This window comes from Lemur catta, chromosome 4, assembly GCF_020740605.2.
Source record: "Lemur catta isolate mLemCat1 chromosome 4, mLemCat1.pri, whole genome shotgun sequence".
NCBI lineage: Eukaryota > Metazoa > Chordata > Mammalia > Primates > Lemuridae > Lemur > Lemur catta.
The window spans coordinates 80,589,518-80,609,662 of record NC_059131.1 but is presented as its reverse complement, the minus strand read 5'-3'; the positions used below and the strand labels follow the sequence as shown (position 1 = coordinate 80,609,662).

Here is a 20,145-nt window from a genome sequence, read left to right as displayed (position 1 = left end):
GTAACTTAATACCTTTAGGATCCATCCCAAACAGTCAAAAATGGGAATTCAAAAATGGGAATAAAACTACAAATCCCAAAAGCCTAATAGGTTTTGAGCATGTATCTTCTATCTTCCTCACCATGCCCTTGGCTCTTCTAGATCTGTATCTTGATCTTAATATCCCCCCAAAGTAGTGTTTTAAAAGCAGCTGGTGTTAAATGGTTGGCAAATCAATAATTATACTTAGTTCAGGAAGTGCTCTGAAATATTCTGAATGGAGGTTCTAGCAGGTACATAAAGGAAGAGTTAGGAAATTCTCTCTTCTTGGGAGCAAACAATATCAAATATTTATTTCTTTTAAAGAATACACCATGTATTCTAATCCCTTCCATACCTCTTGCCCTATGTGACATGGCAAAAGTAAACAAATAATTTTGACAAATTATATCCTGGACAGACACAAGATTTTATCATTAGATGTGCCTTAACAAAGAAATTTCTCTTTTTAAAATTAAATCAGTTAAACATTACTATTACCTGATTGGCTCAGACGATCACAGGCCATCATTTCCAGCAGATTTTGTCCAGCTTCTCCTTTTATTAATTTAATCTTTGGTCTTGGAACCTAATAATTTTAGAAACAAAAATCTTAATTTGGTAATACCCATATAGATGTTCCTTTCTATTACACTGCACTGTTTTGATAATGAAGAAACAATTAACCAATGGTTAAACTGAATTAGAAAACAGATTATAAAAAATTGGGGACCAAGGAATTTATATAATCTAGCTATAAAAGATTCATACAAAGAACAAGTCTGGGAAAAAAAAAAAAAACTCCGAGAAACCACTGTTTTTATTTTTTTATCCCCAAGTATGTACTCATGAAATTACTTTCTATTAAAAAGCACATACGAAAGTTACATTCACTTCCGTTTTTTTACATAGCATAGGGCTAAGAGTCCATTTACTGTCTTGATTAAAGTTACCATTTATCTCAGTGGTATCCCAAATTATTCATACTCTTTGAAAATGTGCTATCCACAATGTGGCATTTCCAAGTATGGTTTCACCAGTGCTGTTTATAGTAGGGTAGAAAAGTAATATAAGTAAATGGAAAAGGCTTACCTGAAATGCTATGAGATAGCACAATGCAGCCAGCTCAGAGAGAGCTCGCCACTGTACATCACTATGCTGACTCATCTTCAAAAGCAGAGAACCAGCATGCATGTAGAAATGTCCTTTCATTTCTAAGAAAGTAGCTGACAGTTCATCATTTCCACCCACAGAAGATTTCACAGACTGAAGAGCATTATCAAAACTGTAGTATTAAAATATTATACAGGTAGTCAACACTTACTGCATTGTAAATAACTGTTTTCATTATTTAACTCAAAATCAACAAATTTATTTCAAGTTTCACCTTCACATTCAAACTTCTAACAATTTTTTTTTTTTTTTTTGAGACAGAGACTCGCTTTGTTGCCTGGGATAGAGTGAGTGCCGTGGCGTCAGCCTAGCTCACAGCAACCTCAAACTCCTGGGCTTCAGCAATCCTACTGCCTCAGCCTCCTGGGTAGCTGGGACTACAGGCATGTGCCACCATGCCCGGCTAATTTTTGCTACATATATTTTAGTTGGCCAGATAATTTCTTTATATTTTTTTAGTAGAGACGGGGTCTCGCACTTGCTCAGGCTGGTCTTGAAGTCCTGACCTTGAGCGATCCACCCGCCTCGGCCTCCCAGCGTGCTAGGATTACAGGCGTGAGCCACCGCGCCCAGCCTTCAAACTTCCAACAATTCTTATTCTGCATTTTAGAAATTAGAAATCATTTAGTGCTTATTTTTTTCCTGCATACTTCCTCTACATCAAACCTCTACACTCTAGAATGATATCTTATCCCAAACAGTTACTTCCAGCCCTCCAATCACAGAAAAGATACAAATCAAATAAGATTAGTGATTATAGGTAGACCTTCCATAATGAACCAAGATAAAGTCGGGAAACTATTTTCTAGTTTCTTCCTGATCATAGTTTCATTATTCACATTTCTTACCTTAGACATGCCATTTCCAAATTATAATAATTTCTGAGTATCAACACTATAACAGCTCCTCTTACTATACAGGTATAATTACAGAGTTAAATAAATTATATTTCTTACTATTATTTGTAGTCTATATTCTAATTAGTGCTTCTAAATTCTAAAGATCCTCAGAATCTTCACTTGGGAAGAAAAGCAAAAGCAAACACTTAAAATGTTCAGCATAATTTTAAAGAAACTTATAATAAAGAAATCAGAGAAACAGGGATTTCTTCTAGCAAATGAGGTCTGGGGATCTCTGAGGGTTCTCAAAGACCCCTTCAGGGGATCCATGAGGCTAAAATTATTTTTGCAATAATACTAAGAAACTTTTTGTCCTCATCATTCTCTCTTTCTCATGTATGTATAGCTCAGTTTTCCAGAGGTTTCATGACATGTAATATCTTAACAGATTGAAAGAGGAAGTCGATGAGAATCCAGCTGTGTTCTATTAAGCCAGACACTAAAAAGATTTATAAAAATGCAAACTATCACTCTTCTACCTGTTTTGTTGTCTTGAAAAATAATTACTTTTCATTAAAAAATGCTATTATTCTTAGCATGTAATGGGCTTATTATATTTAGTGAGTTTAATATTTTTTAATTTCCCAGTTTTAATTTCTAATATGATACACACCGACAAGAGAAATAACCCACAAAGATCTCTGATGTCCTCAAAAAGTGTAAAAGGAACTTGCGACCACAAAATTTGAGTATGTAAGACACACAAAATAAAAAATCCTAAATATTTTCTCAAATAATCTAAAAGTTTAAGTTAGTTCTTTTGGATTCTGCCCTCACTTACTCTACCAATTTAGGACACTAACTACTTTTCCAAGAAAACTATCTACCGCCTACACTCAGTGAAATGAACTTTTCTTATGCCAGATGGAAAAAGAATTTCCAAACAAATGGATAGTCTAAACCAGAGATCAGTAAGGTTTTTCCACAAAGGGTTAGACACTAAGCTGGTTTTGCAGGCATACAGTCTGTTGTAACCACTCGACTCCACCCTTGTAGCGTGTAAGCAGCCATAGATAATACATAAAGAGGCATGCTATGTTCCAATAAAAGCTTATTTACAAAATTAGGCAGCAGGCTATATTTGGCCCACAAGGTCTAATCCTGTGGACCCTAACCCCTGGGCCACGGCCCATTAGCGGTCAGTGGCCTGTTAGGAAACGGCCACACATCACCAACCACTCTGCACCACACCTCCTTCACCCGCGACAGCCTGTGGAAAAATTGTCTTCCATGAAACTGGTCCCTGGTACCAAAAAGGTTAAGGACCGCTGGTCTAATCAACCTCTACTCTAAACTAACATCTTTATACAAATTCAAGTGATGTTTTGCTCAATGGAATTATTTTTCATAAAATACAGCTACTGGCTCTCAAAATCAAAGTTTAGGAAAACAAAAAAATCATATATTTGAGTTATTGTTTCTAAACTAAAATGCTATTTTCTGAAATGTTAGTGATGCTAAGTGCTCATTAGCATAAGCATCTGAATAAACCTATAGCCATCTGATGATAAACTTTATCATCTGATTTGCACTCAAGATATCCTATTTTTTAAAGTAAAATATGAAGTAGCAATTAGAACATTTATTTTAAGGCTTCACTTATTAAGTCTGACAAAACAGATTCTTTAACTATAAGGCTAATTTCAATCAAGTCAGAACTATGAGAGTTCTCAAAATTGAACTCTTTTTAAAAAACCAATTATAATATCCCCATAGTAGTAGTAAAAGTAAGATTCCCTCCAAGTGTTTCATCATGTTAACTATAACTCCTGGGTACATTATAGAAATAATGATGCAGTAAAGAAGTTTAGACCAATTAACTGAATTACTGCAAAAAGAAAATCTGTGTTTATACTAAAGTACTTTTCTCAAAGTCAACATACCTTTCCAATAATTCTCTGCTTTCCTGCACATCTCTACTGGAAAGTGTAAGAAACATAAGGTTAGCATAGGCCAGAAGTAAGTCTTTATTGGTTGCTCGCCAGTCACTTTTATCAGACTCCAAACACTGTAAAGATTCCAGATATTCCTATTTTGTAGAAAGAACAGTAAGTTACAAAACATAATCAAATGTTAAGAAATTGAACATTTTATGCCTATAAATTCCTTTGCTTACTCCTACCACATCTGTGAAACTATACTGATTTTTATATCAGACTTATAAATAACAATACCAAAAACATATACATTTATCATAGTTATCTCCCCAATCTTCCCATTATAAATTTAAATAATCCTGGCAAAAATTTCATCTTATAATTGTTCTATATAAACGAAAGAAATTTAAGTCTTGTAGTGGGGCAGGGGGAGACTACTTAAATATGAGAGATGTATTTTAATTGTCTACATAGAAGTCTAGAGGCCCAACAGCTTTTACCTACCTTAAGGGTCTGTACAACACACAAATTCCATTCTAAACTTGAACGCAAAGCTATGTTTCTCTCTGCCTCATGGCAGTGGGCCACAGCATCTTTCAATCTTTTATTTGAGCGATACAGCTCCACTAGTCGAATGTTCACATGGACATCATCAGGCCTTGCGTAAAGTTCTGACTGAATCAAGTCAAAAAGTTTATTCCATCCATCTTCACCTTTACAGTCTAAAAGCTGTTCCTATTTGGGAAGAAAAAAAAAACTGTCAGGAGAAACACCTGTGCAATATTAAGCAGGTCACAGCCAGGATGAGCACCATTCCACCATATCCAGCTTTAGGATAGTGCTACCAAAAGTACCACTCTACGTACCTCATTATTAGTCCCTTCACAGAATTGCTTACAATCCAGAAGCCAATTCTCAAGAATTTTATGTAAAGAAAAGCATCTGGGATTACTGCAGTAGCTGTGGTTGCCCATACTCACCTTAGAGACTACCAAGACTACTGCCCCACACCCCTGTAATACCTCAGTCAATACCAGAAGCCTACGCCTCTCCAGCCAACCCTCAGCAACAGGGTCCTCATCTTCAAACTGTTCTGTATCTCCCTAAATTTAACTCAATTCCCCCCAACCCCTCTGCTCCCACTGTTCTGCGATCTTCATCATCTCTCAAAGCACTGTCATCACCTCCTGACCTTACCTGAAGAGAATATCATCTCACAATAGCCCCCACCACCTGTGTGCCATGAATGCTTTTTTTTCTCTCTGAGCCTACATATAACAAGAGGAAGTCAGGCTGGAATAAAACACTCTTTGTCCTTAACAACCATCATTGCTATTAACAATTTAAATATATACCCAAAATACAATAGCTTAGCTATTTCAGTTCTTTAATTATCTCATCTCCAGTGAGCTGTACTCTGCTCCAACCTCAGCCTTCCATTTACCATTGACACAGGTCTTCAAAATCTGTATTTTGGTCATATCAAAACACCACACACCCTTCTTATTCTTCCACCTCACTCAGGGCCCACGTGCACTCACTGCCACATATACACTCCTCCACCACATGAAAAGCTCCCTTTAGTACACTGACATCACGAAGTTTTAATTAACCACAAAACACACACACAACAGACAAACACTTTCCTTCGTTCACCAAGTGAAAATGCTATAATCTCTAATATCCGTAATTTACTGTGTTTGCTTATAGATCCCTTCAATTAATTCTCTCTACCTTCCCTCAAAAGAATCTGGCCAACTGTTTTCTGTGTGCCTACACACTAACAGTTGAACAACTGGAGGTTGGGCACTTGGAATATGGGAAATCACAACTCCAGGCTGATTTCATTTTCATTATCTCAAACCTCAAAACTGGTACTTAGAACAAAATACTCTTTTAACTTCTAAAAGACTCACTTTCTCCATTCCCTGAAAAGATCACTTCATATGTCTTCCTATTTCCTCAACCTTCTCACACCTTCCTTCAACCCTCATTTTCAACTCAGACCTCAATTCACCCTTCACTAAGAAACCTGAAGCCACTATATGTAAATTCCACTTTACCTACTTGCACTCACCTTCTCCCCACTCTCTCTAAGAAAGACCAAGCCCTCCATTAGTGCTCTGTATTTCATTCCTCTGTCTTTCATCAATTTCTCCCCTTCTCTGGATCTTTTCCATAAACTTGTACCTGGCCTCTCTTTATCTGCAAAAGCCCTAGTCTTTGACTACATGTTAAAAAATAAAAGAATACCACAATTACGAATGTTTTAAAAAACTTCTCTCGTGCTCAAGAGAAAAAGCCGCCTCGCCAGTAATATTTTCATTCCTCAAACAAATGCCAGAAAACTATTTACCTTAGCAGGCCTTAAAACGTAGGAGAAATAAAATTACTTTGCACAACAGTTATAAATCTCATGGATTTCAATTCCAAAAAAAAAAAAGAGAAAAAATCTGATAAAAGAAAGGTATAGCCTCAGACAAAAGTGCCTTAAAAAGTTATTAAAGAAAAACAGGATGCTTCAAAAGTGTCTAACTTTTGTTAGACTACAAGAAAAATAATCCCCTACCATAATATAGGTTCTTTAGCACTACTGACACCAAATAAACTGGACTGCCATGGCCAATATGAGAATCATGTTTCAAGCATAACACAAAAATAATATGGTAAAGAAATCTGCACAATTAGACCTAACATTTTAGACTAATATTTAAAATCAAGCTGCTTATCACAGGGTGGAGGGGTGCTTAATGTTACTAATATTTAACTCTACGAGCTTTTAAAATGCTTTTTCAGATTTAAATATCTGTGCATGATTGTTCACAGCAGATGAACAATAGCCAAAAACTAGAAACAACCAAAATGTCCCTTAGAAGTGAATTGGTTAAGTCGTGGACCATGAAAATACTACACAGCAATAAAGGAACAAACTATTGATACCCACAACTTGGATGGATCTCAAAGGGTACTTTGCTGAGTGAAAAAACCCAACTTCAAAAGGTCACATACTTCATGATTCCAATTACATAATATTTTGAAATTACAAAAGTATAGAGATGGAGAATAGATTAATGGTTGCCAGAGGTTAGGGATGGTGAGAAGGAGGAGGTGGGTGCAACTATAAAAGGGACAGCCTGAGGGAGATCTCTGTGGTAAGGGAGTAATTCTGTATCTTGGCTGCAGTGGTGGTTACAGGAATCTACACATGTGATAGAATGAAAAAGATCTATACATACACATTGTACCTGTATCAAATTCCTGCTTTGGTATTGTACTACAGTTACAGTAACAAACAGGCTGAGTATCCCTTATCCAAAATGCTTGGAGAAGTCTGTTTCCTAGAGTGAGCACCAGAAGCACGCTGGGTTATATTACATAATTTTTCACTACCAAATAAATGTTCCCACTGGAATGACCAACTGAAATAATAACCTAACCGGACTCTTACTATCCTGTGACCTTAGGTTAGTCACTAAAATAGGAATAATTACAGGCTTCACAGACTGTAAGCTTAATTAACATTTGTAGCAAAGGGCCAGCTCCAACACCCCTTGTAAATGCAAACTTAGGTGGCAGTATTTGTGGAGATGTTCTAAATCTCCCATTTAAGCTGGGCACAGTGGCTCACGCCCATAATCCTAGCACTCTGGGAGGCCAAGGCAGGAGGATCGCTTGAGGTCAGGAGTTTGAGACCAGCCTGAGCAAGAGCAAGACCCTGTGTCTACTAAAAATAGAAACATCAGCCCAGCATGGTGGCGCACACCTGTAGTCCCAGCTACTCAGGAGGCTGAGGCAGGAGAATTGCTTGAGTTTGAGGTTGCTATGAGCTAGGCTGATGCAAGGCACTCTAGCCCAGGTGACAGAGTGAGACTCCACCTCAAATAAATAAATAAACAAACAAACTTTCAAAAATATTTTTTTAAAAAATGGTTGGGACCATAAATGTCCTGAATATCAGATCTTTTTTCAGATTTTGAATTATACTTAGCAGGTAGAGCATCCCAAATACGAAAATCTGAAATCCAAAATGCTCCAATGAGCATTTCCTTTTTGAGTGGCATGTCAGCACTCAAAAAGTTTCAAATTTTGGATAATTTCAGATTTTGTATTTGGGATGTTCAACTTGTGTAATAATTAGGGAAAACTGTAAGGTATACAGGACATTTCTGTACAATCTCTGCAACTGCCTATGAAAAAAATCTGTAATTATTTCAAAACAAAAAATTCTATCAGAAACATGTATTATATAATGTGGGTGAGAGGGCCACTGAAGATAATACATATTTATAATTCATTTAATATTACATATACATAATAATGCATTAACAATTGTTATATAATTAAACACTGTATAACAATATACATTTAAAATGTATTTGTCAAACACATTTGAAAAACTTTCTCCAAAGCAGAAAGTTAATGAGTAAACTACATTTTACTCAAAAGAATAACAATCAGGACCAGTTAATATATTAGCAAGAACTTCCTATCATTTTCAGTAATTACCTCTAACATACTAGAAAAATCACCTTGTATATCTTGCTTGAAAATCTCACTATCCCATAAGACAATCTTTTCCATTTTTAGACAACAGTTATTAGAAAACTCTTCTTTATAATAATCCTAAATTTGTCATCCTTTAGGTAATTTTAACCTAATGAAGCAGAAATTTTATATAAGAGTTTAATTTAAATCTTAACTCCACCATTTGCTACTACTAAACTGTAAAATCCCTAAAATATTAAATATTCCAGAAGGGTAAATGAGATATCACTTGTAAAGCTTAACAGTGCCTAATAAGACAGCAGATGCTCAGAAAGGTTTTAATGATTTTTGTAAAAAAAAAAAAAAAAAATTTAAAGGAAATACTCCAGTTTAAGGTTTCCAACTGTAAAGTAATTTAAGCCCCAAATATTTGAAATGGTTGTCTTAAGTTTTCTTTTTATATGTTTTATTAGGTTTGTTTTTTTACCTTTAGTTTATAAATTGCTGGACTTCCTGGAAAAAGTTTAGCTGCTCTTTCAACCCAATATTTTGCTCGTCCATCAGTAACATCATTTTTACAAAGCAATTCCGCAATCTTCAACACTAGATCTTTTTGTGTTGGGTTTAACTCCACCGAACGCTGATACCAGAAAAGAAATAAAAATTTAGCAAATAATAAACTGTACATATATGTAAGTATATACACTCATACAAAGGTTAAAAAATTATCATTGCGCCCATTATAAACTCTATCCTAGATGACAACATATTGTGTCAAAGTTGTTAAAATTAAAGTGTCTTGGAATTTTCTGGAAATGAATCAAATTAAAAATTATGTTTTATTAGGTGAATGCAAAACACACACATACAAGAACAGTAGTTTTGACCATGTTAGACTTTAAAATTTATAGGTGTTAAATTATAGTATACTTTGGGCCAAATAATTTTAAATCTGTTCCAAGCTGTGTTGCTTAATAGTACTATGGTACCAATGCTTGTTTTCATGACATCTACAAAATATATCTAATTTACTCATTACGTAAATTATTCTGGGCACCATGTGTTTGGCTGTGCAAAGGCTATATTTCAACCCTATAATTTACCTTATAACATTCAACAGCTTTGTCTGTGTTTTCTTCCACTTCATAAAGAAGACCCAGAAATCTGTGAGCTTTGGGATCCCTCTCTTGCACATTAATATATGCAGATATGTATCTGTTTTAAAATAACACAAAAGGAAATAATCCTTCAATTATTAAACTTAAAACTATTTAAATGCTAACTGAAGAGTACATCTTAAACCAAAGCAACCACTAATTTAGAGTTGTTATTCAATTGACTACCACTATTTACTTAAACTGGAACATGGACGTAACTCAAAAGCATTTATAGAAAAAAATGGATAATATTAATACTTAAAATACAAACACACACAGAATGGACAATATATTCATTTTACCATTAAATGCCACATTTACCAAATGTTTTTGCCAGTGTTATCCACACATAAGAAATGAATATATAAATTGCTTTTCTTCCTGATCACATTTTGGTAAAACACTAAAGAGTTTTGCATTTAAATTAGAAAAGTGATTACAGTAAACATTTTTAAAGTTATCATACCACAAAATACTAAAGAGTGACATTTCCCAAACAACAGCAAAGAGAATATTTTATCCTTTAAACAATAAAATAATTTCTAATAACATTACACCCAGCTAAAATTGAACATAAGAAAAATTACTAAATACACTATAGGTAAGTAAATACACGTAATTTTCACTTCTTAAATCAAGTAACAACTAAAAATAAGTGAATATCCTCTAGGTTCAGTGGCAGTGTTATGTATCATAAGAGAAATTAGACCAAAGATCAAAACTATAGGAGAAAAGTCTCACATTAACAAGGAACAAGGGTTAACAGCCCCAGTGCTACCAGTTATATAAAGTACCACTAAATAAAGTCCATTTTCCTATCTTATCTTTCTGGCAATGTCTTTAACACCTTAACTGCCATGTGAGTTGTATTTAATTCATGCTAATTTTAAGCCCAGGACCCGTGAAGCGTATGTAACTCACATGTCTTTTACCTCGGGAGCCTCGTGAACTACTTTTCAAGTAGCATATAACTCACGCACAGAAAACAATAAAAAATAACAAATTTTTCATTAAATTAGAAAGGATCGTTTTATTTTCAAAGCTTTTATTCTATTTTCATAATAAAACACTGTGACCCCAAGAAAAACAATTTTTTTTCTAGTGTAGTAGTCAATGTGTTAATAGCCCACCTCCCTCCTAATTTCCTGCTTTAAGCCATGCCAAGTCAGGAACTCAGAATCACCAAGTTTCTTAGCCCTAGGAGTCAAAGTCTCAGAGTGTCACATACTAAGTCAATTGAAGACGTTTTACACAAGCTATTCTCCTGCCTAGTAATCACAATTTAATTTTGTATTCATTGCTGTTTTCCAGCTGATTAAAGATATAGGCATGGTCCTCTTCTAACCCAGGGCAATTTTTAGACAAAGTGTTTTAAGCCAAACAATTTCTTGCACTAGGTATAAACAAGCAGCAGCATGCAGAAAATACTCATCCTAGGATCAATCTCAGTAGAATCTAGGCTGGTCCTTAACATCAATCTCAGAGTGATGAATCCCTTATTTCAGGGTACACTTAGGAAGAATTACTAAAGAATGAGTTTTTATCCATTTCAAAGAACATGAGGAAAGGCACTGATTTTAGAAAACTAATGCTTGTTTATGGTTTGTACTTACTTTTTAGCGAGCTCATATTCTTTAGCTTCGTAATACAGCTTCGCAAAATAAAATCCTTTCATTGACTTCTAAAAAAAAAAAAGTTATTTTACTTTTCACACAGAAATACTTTGTAACTTTGTTCAAAAGGAATAAAAATTTATCCTAACAAAGCTGTTAAAATATTTTATTTTTGTTCACTTAAAAGGTGAAAAATTGGCCAGGCGTGGTAGCTCACTCCTATGATCCTAGCACTCTGGGAGGCCGAGGCCGGAGGATCACTCGAGGTCAGGAGTTCGAGACCAGCCTGAGCAAGAGTGAGACCCCCGTCTCTACTAAAAAATAGAAAGAAATGATTTGGACAGCTAAAAATATATATAGAAAAAATTAGCTGGGCATGGTGGCGCATGCCTGTAGTCCCAGCTACTCGGGAGGCTGAGGCAGAAGGATTGCTTGAACCCAGGAGTATGAGGTTGCTGTGAGCTAGGCTGAGGCCACTGCACTCTAGCCGGGCAACAGAGTGAGACTCTGTCTCAAAAAAAAAAAAAAAAAAAGAAAGTGAAAAATTTAAAAATTGTCTGGAAAAATGCATATATTTTCTGAAAGTCATGATTCCATATTTTATAATTCCTATCATAAACAAAAAATATATCCAACAATAGCAAGACAAGTAGACAACTGATGTTAAGAATTTGTATCAGCCTTGAAAACCTTAGAAACCATGTGGTACCTCTCTTTCTCTTTACAAATAGGTAAACAGAAAACAGCTTCGCTGGGCGGGGAGAGGTATACCAGAAACCTCTCTTCTCCTACCATGTGTAAGCCCAGAATAAGCAAGTACTTCAAACCTGTTAAGGCACTGAGGATTCCCTGGTCCATGTACTGTTCTCTCTACAGATCAAATCTGTTTTTTGTATACACATACACATACACACACACACACACTTTATATATATATATATATTTATTTTGATTGACAGGGTCTCTATCTGTTGCCAAGGCTGGATCGCATGGGCCTGATCATAGCTCACTGCAACCTCAAACTTCTGTGTTCAAAAGTGATCCCCCTGCCTCCGCCTCCTAAGTAGCTGGGATTACAGATGTGTGCTCCCATGCCTGGCTAATTTTTTCTATTTTTAGTGGAGACAGGGTCTCATTCTTGCTCAGGCTGGTCTCGAACTCCTGAGCTCAAGCAATCCTCCCACCTCGGCCTCCCAGAGTGGTAGGATTACAGGCGTGAGAAACCGTGCCCCACCAAACACCTTATTTTTGAAGACTATACAAAGAAAAATTAAAATATTTAGTAAGAAAAGTAGTCTACTGAGGAGCATGTTTTCTAATATATGTTTTTGAATAGGTATATATGAAAATGCTAATTACTTATGAATTATAGAATTATGTTATATTTAAGGATTTTTTTCTAGTTTTCAAATTTCCTATAACAAACTCCCATTATCTACAACAGGTATTGACACAATATGATTCTGTCCTGTGTTCCAAATGTCAAATGAAGTAGTTCAACAAAGGCAGTTAAATGGTGGAATAACTATTCTTCTTCTTTACCAAATTGGAGAAGAAAAGCGTTTTATCTAAATTTCTAGTTAATTTTTAAGAGCAATATATGCATTTTCTAAAGTAAAGACTGATGTTATTAAAATTAATCAGTGAGAGGGTTAAAATCCCAGAAAGAACATACTCATTGAAGTGAGATATTATACACTTAAGTACAAACCTGAAGTCTGCAAGCTCTGGTACCCATTTGAATTCTTCTCACCTTTGTACCAGATTTTTTTTTAAGACCCACAACATTTCACCAAGCACTGGGTTTTATTTTATTTTATTTTTTTAAGAGATGGGGTCTTGCTATTGCTCAAGCTGGTCTCAAACTCCTGATCTCAAGTGATCCTCCCACCTCGGCCTCCCAGAGTGCTAGGATTATAGGCATGAGCTACCACGCCAGGGCCCCCACCAAGCACTGTTAAAGGCCCTGAGGGAGGAATAGGCAGTAAACAAAAAGCCCTTGTCTTCATGAAGTCTGTACTCAGCAGCAGTGACAAGCAAATAGATATTTATTAGGGAGCATGAAACGGGTACTATTTTATAGTATCCCACCAATTATTTACAGTATTTCATATTTTAACATATCTAAAATCAGTATTCATCTGACAAATCACAGATATTCTAACAATTTGGCAGTGTTTCTTCTTAGTTGGTAATGATGGTGGGGTGCAAAAAATAGCATCTTAGATTCTATAAAAGAGACACAGAGGGGAATTCGATCAGAAACCTGAATACAGTAAAGAAGTGGTTATCCAGGTCAGACTAGACAGCAGATGAACTATAATAATTTAACCAGTCCTCACTGTTTACTATATAATTTGTTTCAATTTTTCCTTCTTATGAAACTTGCAGAAAACATTCTTAAATCACACCATCTTTGTGAAACACTGTTCTCATGACTTCCAAGATACCATGCTGTCCATACTTTGACTTCTACATGAGTGGCTGTTTCTTCTCCAGCTCCTTCACAGGCTCTTCGTCTCTTCACACCGACTTCCCCAGGAGTTGGTCCTAATCCCGCTTCCTCTCAGTAAATCGTATCTATGACATACATTGAATCTCACCTATGACTACTGACTGTATGTTGACTCTCAAATATTTATCTTTAGATCTCACCTCTCATGAACTCTAAACTCATGTCCAAGATATCATCAATAAGACCTATCAGTTCTACTTTCTATTAATATGTTACTTCAATCCATCTACTTCTCTACATCTCCACTGCTACTACCAAAGTCCATTCAATATTTTCAGACCACAGGTACTATAGGTAACTATTAATAAAACTGAGGCTGGCAAAACCACCTGTAAGAGGGTACTACTGTACCAGAAATAAAAAATCAGAAAAGGAAATTAAGAAAGCAAACCCATGCTGTTTGTCTGAAGGTAAATGGCATATATAGAAATAGTTCCTCAAATCTAGTATATTTCAATAGCACAAGAACAGGACATATAGAAATGTCAACAGTAATCATCTCAAAATTTTGAGTCATCCGTATTTTTCAAATCTGCAAAAATGGAAAGCAATTCCATTTACAATAGCATCTACAAAAATAAAATACATGGGAATAAATTTAACCAAGGAGGTGAAAGTCCTGTATGCTGAAAATTACAAAACAATGCTCAAAGAAATTAAAGACCTAAATAAATGGAAAGGTATCTGTGTTCATGGATGGGAAGATCTAAAATTGTCAAGATGTCAATATTATCCAAAGCGATCTATACATTCAATGCAATCCTTATCAAAATTCTAATGGCCTTTTTTTGAAAAATGAAAAAGCCAATCCTCAAATTCACATGGGCGTGCAAGGGGCCCCAAAGAGTCACTCTTGAAAAATAACAACAAAGTTGGAGGAATTCACACTTGCCAATTTCAAAACTTACTACAAAGCTACAGCAATCAAACCAGTGTAGTACTGGCATAAGGAGAGACATACAGACCAATGATACAGAATTCAGAGTTTAGAAATAAACCCATAAATCTATGGCCAGTTGATTTTTGGCAAGGGTCTTAAGTCCGTTCAATAGGGAAAAAACAATCCCTTCAAAGATGGTGAAGATAGAACGAGATTTCCACATGTGAAAGAATAAAGCTGGATCCCTACTGCATACATGCCACATAAAAAAATTACCTCTAAATGGATCAACTTAAACATAAGAGCTAAAAACCTTAAAACTCTTAGAAGAAAACAGGAGTAACTTTCCATGACCTGGGATTTTATCTCAATAACATTGTTTTTTAAAAAACTCTAACTTTATGTCAAAATAGTGACACTTAGAAAACTACTCCAAGTTTGGTATGTTGGTATTTTGCCTGTACATCCTTAATAAGATATATTCTGAACCTGAATAACTACCACCAATCTTAAACTTCATTTAGTATTTTTATCAAAGACTTGAGAAAATAGGTCAAAAAGAATTGAATTGCAATTAACCAGAAATACTTTTAAAAACCAAAGAATACACAAGAATACACATCTCCCCTCCCCCACTGAATTCATAAATTTAAAAGATATAGGAGGAAGTACGTGACAAAAATTTCACAACAGTCAAGATGGCACAAAAAGGAACAGAGTTTCTCACAATGTCAACAAACAATAAAAAATAAATTCCGTTACCTACTTTGCGTCAAACTATCTTATTGAAGAGGACTATCTTAACATAAAAAAGTTATTAAAGACTAATATATAGAAGCATTGAATTTTGGGGAAACCTGATCATCTCCTGCCTCCAACCTGCTCATTTTACAAGGGAACTGAATCCCAAGGAGTAAGTGCCTTGTTTAAGGGTACAAAGCTAGGAAGGAGCAGAGCCTATGTTATGTCTTGACTCAGTCATTGCTTCTTTCCATGACACCAGATGCCACTATAAGCAAATACCTGAATTCATTTAAGCTGCTAAGTATGAAGAACTGACATAGACTGAAAATAAGAACAGTCAGAGACACTGAGAGATGCCACACTCTCCCCATCTTGCATAGTCAGCTGACTTCTCCTCCTCCTGTACCCGCTCCAAAAAAGCTGCAGCAAATGAGTTTGTTCTCTGTATAAACTGGCTCCAAATCTGTGGAGTCCCAACAAGGGTGAGGGCAGGAATTATACAGAATATGCAAAGCCTATAGATATTCAACCATGAGTTTCCCTATCCCCTTCCCCTGGAAGATAAGGGTAAAGAAATCTCTCAAAAAGTAGAACAGGCTGGATGCAGTGGCTCACACCTGTAATCCTAGCACTTTGGGAGAGGCTGATGCAGGAGGCGCCCTTGAGCCCAGGAGTTTAAGGTTGCAGTGAGCTATGATGACACCACTGCACTCTAGCCAGGGCGAGAGAGTGAGACGCTATCTCAAAAATAAAAAGTAGAACAAACAGAAGAAAACAAGAATAAGAGAGAAAACTTTGGAGGATCAAACCAGAAAGGCCAACTTTCAGGTAAAAGAAACATCAGAATGATAACAAAAAAAAAAAAAAAAGGAGAGAGAATGGTCAAAGAATACAAGAAATGTTACAGAACTGAAGAAAATGAGTTTCCTGATTAAAGGGAAACTTCCAAAAAAAACCTTAAGTTACCAAGAATAAGAATCACATCAGACTTCTAACAGGAAAACTACAGAAAATGGAGAAATGATATCAAAATTGAGGAAAAAATTATTTCAGACCCAGAACTTGATAGTCAAACTATCAACCCAATCGAGTAAAAAAGTTTTTCAGATATATAATATTTTATAGAATAAAAAAAAAATCTCATCCATTCCTTCTCAAAGCAAATGAGACTGTGCAACATCAAAACAAAGTAAATCAAGAGGACATAAGATACAAGAAACAGATGGTCTAACACAGAAAAGAGATGAAGGGAATTTTAAAGTTAATGATAAAGGGAAGTCCCAGGAGTACAGCTGTGTAGCAAAGAGAAAAAGAAACCAGTTCAGGTTGGAGCAATAAGTCCTAAGCATGCTGCAAGTATGAAGACACTTTTTCAAAAATCAGTTGCAACTGATGGGATTATGTAACCTATTTGATCACACTTTAGAGTTTCAATTGCTGAGTTTGAGTAAAGAATTACTAATATACCATAAACAAGCAAACCAAAAAACAAAGCAATTATTAAATCCAGGAAAATAAAACTACACAACAAAGGCCACAAATGCAAAAATATTTACCTTATTATAATTATATAAATGCTAAATATTCGTTTAACCAAAAATTCCAGTAAGAGTACTGGAAAAATGAGGGGGAAACAAATATCTGTGGACAGAGTTCTGGAGGAGCACAGTAGAAAGCCAGTAGAAAGTATCTAAAATGGGAGAGAGACTCAAGAAATAAAAGTATATATGTATGTTACTCAGAAGTATAAAATAGAAATAGAAATGGAATAACCAACCAAGCGCTTTCAAAGCCAGGCATAGTGGGTGGTGCGCACTTGTAGTCCCAGCTACTCAGAGAGACAAAGCAGGAGAATCGCTTGAGCCCAGGAGTTCAAAATCAGCCTGAGCAACACAGAAAGACCCCCATCTCTAAAATATGTATATGCATAAAATAAAAAATAAATAAAAGCTGTCAAGAAGCCTCTGAGGTGTGGGAATCAGTTGCAGAATGAGAGGCCAACTAGAAAATCTAGAAAAACTAAAGATAAGCCATCTGGAAAAAGAAAAATTATAGAAAGAATTATTATTTTCAACAAGGGCAAAAGCAGACGTGAAGGAGTAGGAAAAGGGCAAAACGAAGGAGATGAACGCATAATGAAAGACTGGAAGTTATGAGATTACAGACACATCAACCCACTCCAGAACCAAGACATTCTAGAAAGCATGGTCAGTTCACAGATGGCCAGCCCCTGCCAAATTGGGAGAGAAATAAATAGTAATTTCTTTCTTTTCTTCACAGCCACTGCCTCTGCCCCCTCCACCATCTCCCTTCCAAGTTACCCAATACATCCTGTTTTGGCATTTCACTCAAACCTAATTTTATAGAATAGCTTCCCATGTTCCAAACTTACTGATTCATGTTCCACTGAAATCCCCAGGTTCTAAGGTAAATGATTTCAACTTAATACTTTTTAAGTGTAAGAGAGAGGTGGCCATAATAACCAATTCTTAAAATTTTGCCCCCACTATTTTATTTGACGGAAAAGTTATGTAGTTGAAAGAACATTCTAACTTCTGTAAAGGCTAGTGGTTTATAATCTTTTGGAAGCTAAGGTACCTACCAAGAATCTCACGAAGGCTCTAAACTAGCTTTAAAAGAAAAATACAAAGTCATGTCAATTTCAGGAGGAGTTACAGGAACCGTCACTACGGTTGTTTTAGACTCTATCACCACATTCATATTTATGACTATGCCAGCAGTTTGAAATTAAAATCTGTATGTAGATATCTATTCCTCTTCTCTGGAGAAATAGGCTGGTGTAACCTGTCTCACTGTTCCCAAGAGAAACTAAAACAGACCCATTAACAAAGCCCTGCCCAGCTACCTGACCATGGACAAGAATCTTTAATCTCAGCATATCTCAATATCCACAGGGTTGTTTTGAGCACAAAATAAGATAACCTAGGCCTACTTATGGTAAAAGACACAATTACATTGTTTTTATAATCATGACTATCCACGAGTTTCCTTTTATATTTAATTTTATTTATTTATTTATTTATTTTTTGGAGACAGAGTCCCACTCTGTTGCCGGGGCTGGAGTGCGGTGGTGTCAGCCTAGCTCACAGCAACCTCAAACTCCTGGGCTCAAGTGATCCTTCTGCCTCAGCCTCTCGAGTAGCTGGGACTACAGACACGCGCAACCATGCCAGGCTAATTTTTTCTACATATTTTTAGTTTTCCAGCTAATTTCTTTCTTTCTTTTTTTTTTTTTTTTTTTAGCAGAGACGGGGTCTTGCTCTTGCTCAGGCTGGTTTAGAACTCCTGAGCTCAAATAATCCTCCTGCCTCGGCCTCCCAGAGTGCTAGAACTACAGGCGTGAGCCACCACGCAGGGCCTATATTTAATTCCTTTTAGATCTTTATCCTCATAGGCCCTTCCCCAGAACAGACCTTGAACAAATGCCCTTTTAACATCAACAAGAAAAATAATGAATTGCAACTAACATATATGTAGGGCTTACCATGTGTCAAGCACTGCCCTGAATGTTTAACATGGATCATCCTTTCAAACCCCATCAATGTTACAACTCGATTTTATTGATGAAAAGTCTAATTTGCCTCAAATCCCACTTTATAAACGACAGAGTTGTGATTATTCAACCTCTGGCAACCTGACTCAAAATCCTGTACGCATTCACCCTTAACAGCTTTTCCATCACTCTCTACGTCCAATTGCTAAAATCTTGTTGAATGCAAAACACATCTAACACATTATTTTACCTTTAAAGAGGAAAAATGCCCTAAGATCACGTTGTGAAAAAGGTTAAAAATTCTACGCCATAGTAACAATGGTCTGTAAGAAATTTAGAATTTCCGACATTCTGGTTTTTCGTTTTTTGGTTTTTTTTTTTTTTTTTTTTGCAAATAAAACCAGCTTCCAAAGAGTTGTGGGAGTGAAAGAAAAGAGTATGAGTAGTGGAGCTGGACCGTTATAAAGACCCAGCAACAGACACCTCAAAACAACAGGAGTTCCCATGTCATTTGCCCTGTCAGGCCATTGCAAATGTGGCCATCGCCGCCTGGATGCCTAGGATATCACCCGTCACAGCGGCAAAAGCCCTCCCCAGGACTGCGTCAGTCCCGGCTGGGTTCCACCAAGCCGAGGAGTTGCGACCTCCGCCGCACCGGTAACAGTCTGGCAGATACAAAGAACCCTCCCGGATACGGTAACCGGGGCGCCCAGGGGAGGCTAGTAGGCGTCCCAGCCCCGGGGACTAGGCCATGCAGGCCTGACGCGGCGCGCGAGCCGCCAAGAAAGCCCGCGCCGGGGTGGGCCCGCGAATGAAGGCCGTGGAGAGCAGGCCAGGAGGAAGAGAAAGCGCCCGCCCCAACGGCCACCCTCATGTCGCGGTCCCCCCACCCCTCCCCCGCCCGCTCGCTAGCGCCACGCTGCCCACGGACCGCACGAGACGGCCGGCGCCTCAACGGAACGCGCCAGGGAGCAGCGGCCGTCAGGAGCCATGACACCGGCGCGCGGGAGGCCGCGGCCGGGCCAAGGCGAGGCCACCGGTCTCTCCGGGACCTGCGTACCTCTCGGGGCGACGGGGCGGAGCCCTGCACCGAGGCGATGTACCGCTCCACATCGGCCTTGCTGCGCCTCATCGCGCCGCCGACCTGGCTCCACTGGCGCTGGAGGCCAGCGCTCGGCCCGGCAGCAGTCGCCGTCTCTAGGAGGAAAGCGCCCGAAAGCCCGTGACGCAGCGCCGTCGCGGGCGAAGGGGGCCTCACGACTTGCGTGCG

General features: G+C 37.2%; 1 protein-coding gene across 1 annotated transcript in view; it reads right to left on the bottom strand.

The window, feature by feature from the left end:
- The window catches only part of RANBP2 (RAN binding protein 2), a 60,596-nt gene extending 40,451 nt beyond the window's left edge, over positions 1-20,145 (bottom strand). The window contains exons 1-8 of the mRNA XM_045550368.1: positions 19,936-20,145; positions 11,223-11,290; positions 9,556-9,667; positions 8,940-9,092; positions 4,472-4,702; positions 3,974-4,119; positions 1,111-1,303; positions 520-607 (exon numbers count right to left, since the gene is read on the bottom strand). Of these exons, the coding sequence (XP_045406324.1) occupies positions 520-607; positions 1,111-1,303; positions 3,974-4,119; positions 4,472-4,702; positions 8,940-9,092; positions 9,556-9,667; positions 11,223-11,290; positions 19,936-20,007 (1,063 nt within the window). The 5' untranslated portion in view covers positions 20,008-20,145. The remainder of the gene's footprint in view (positions 1-519; positions 608-1,110; positions 1,304-3,973; positions 4,120-4,471; positions 4,703-8,939; positions 9,093-9,555; positions 9,668-11,222; positions 11,291-19,935) is intronic.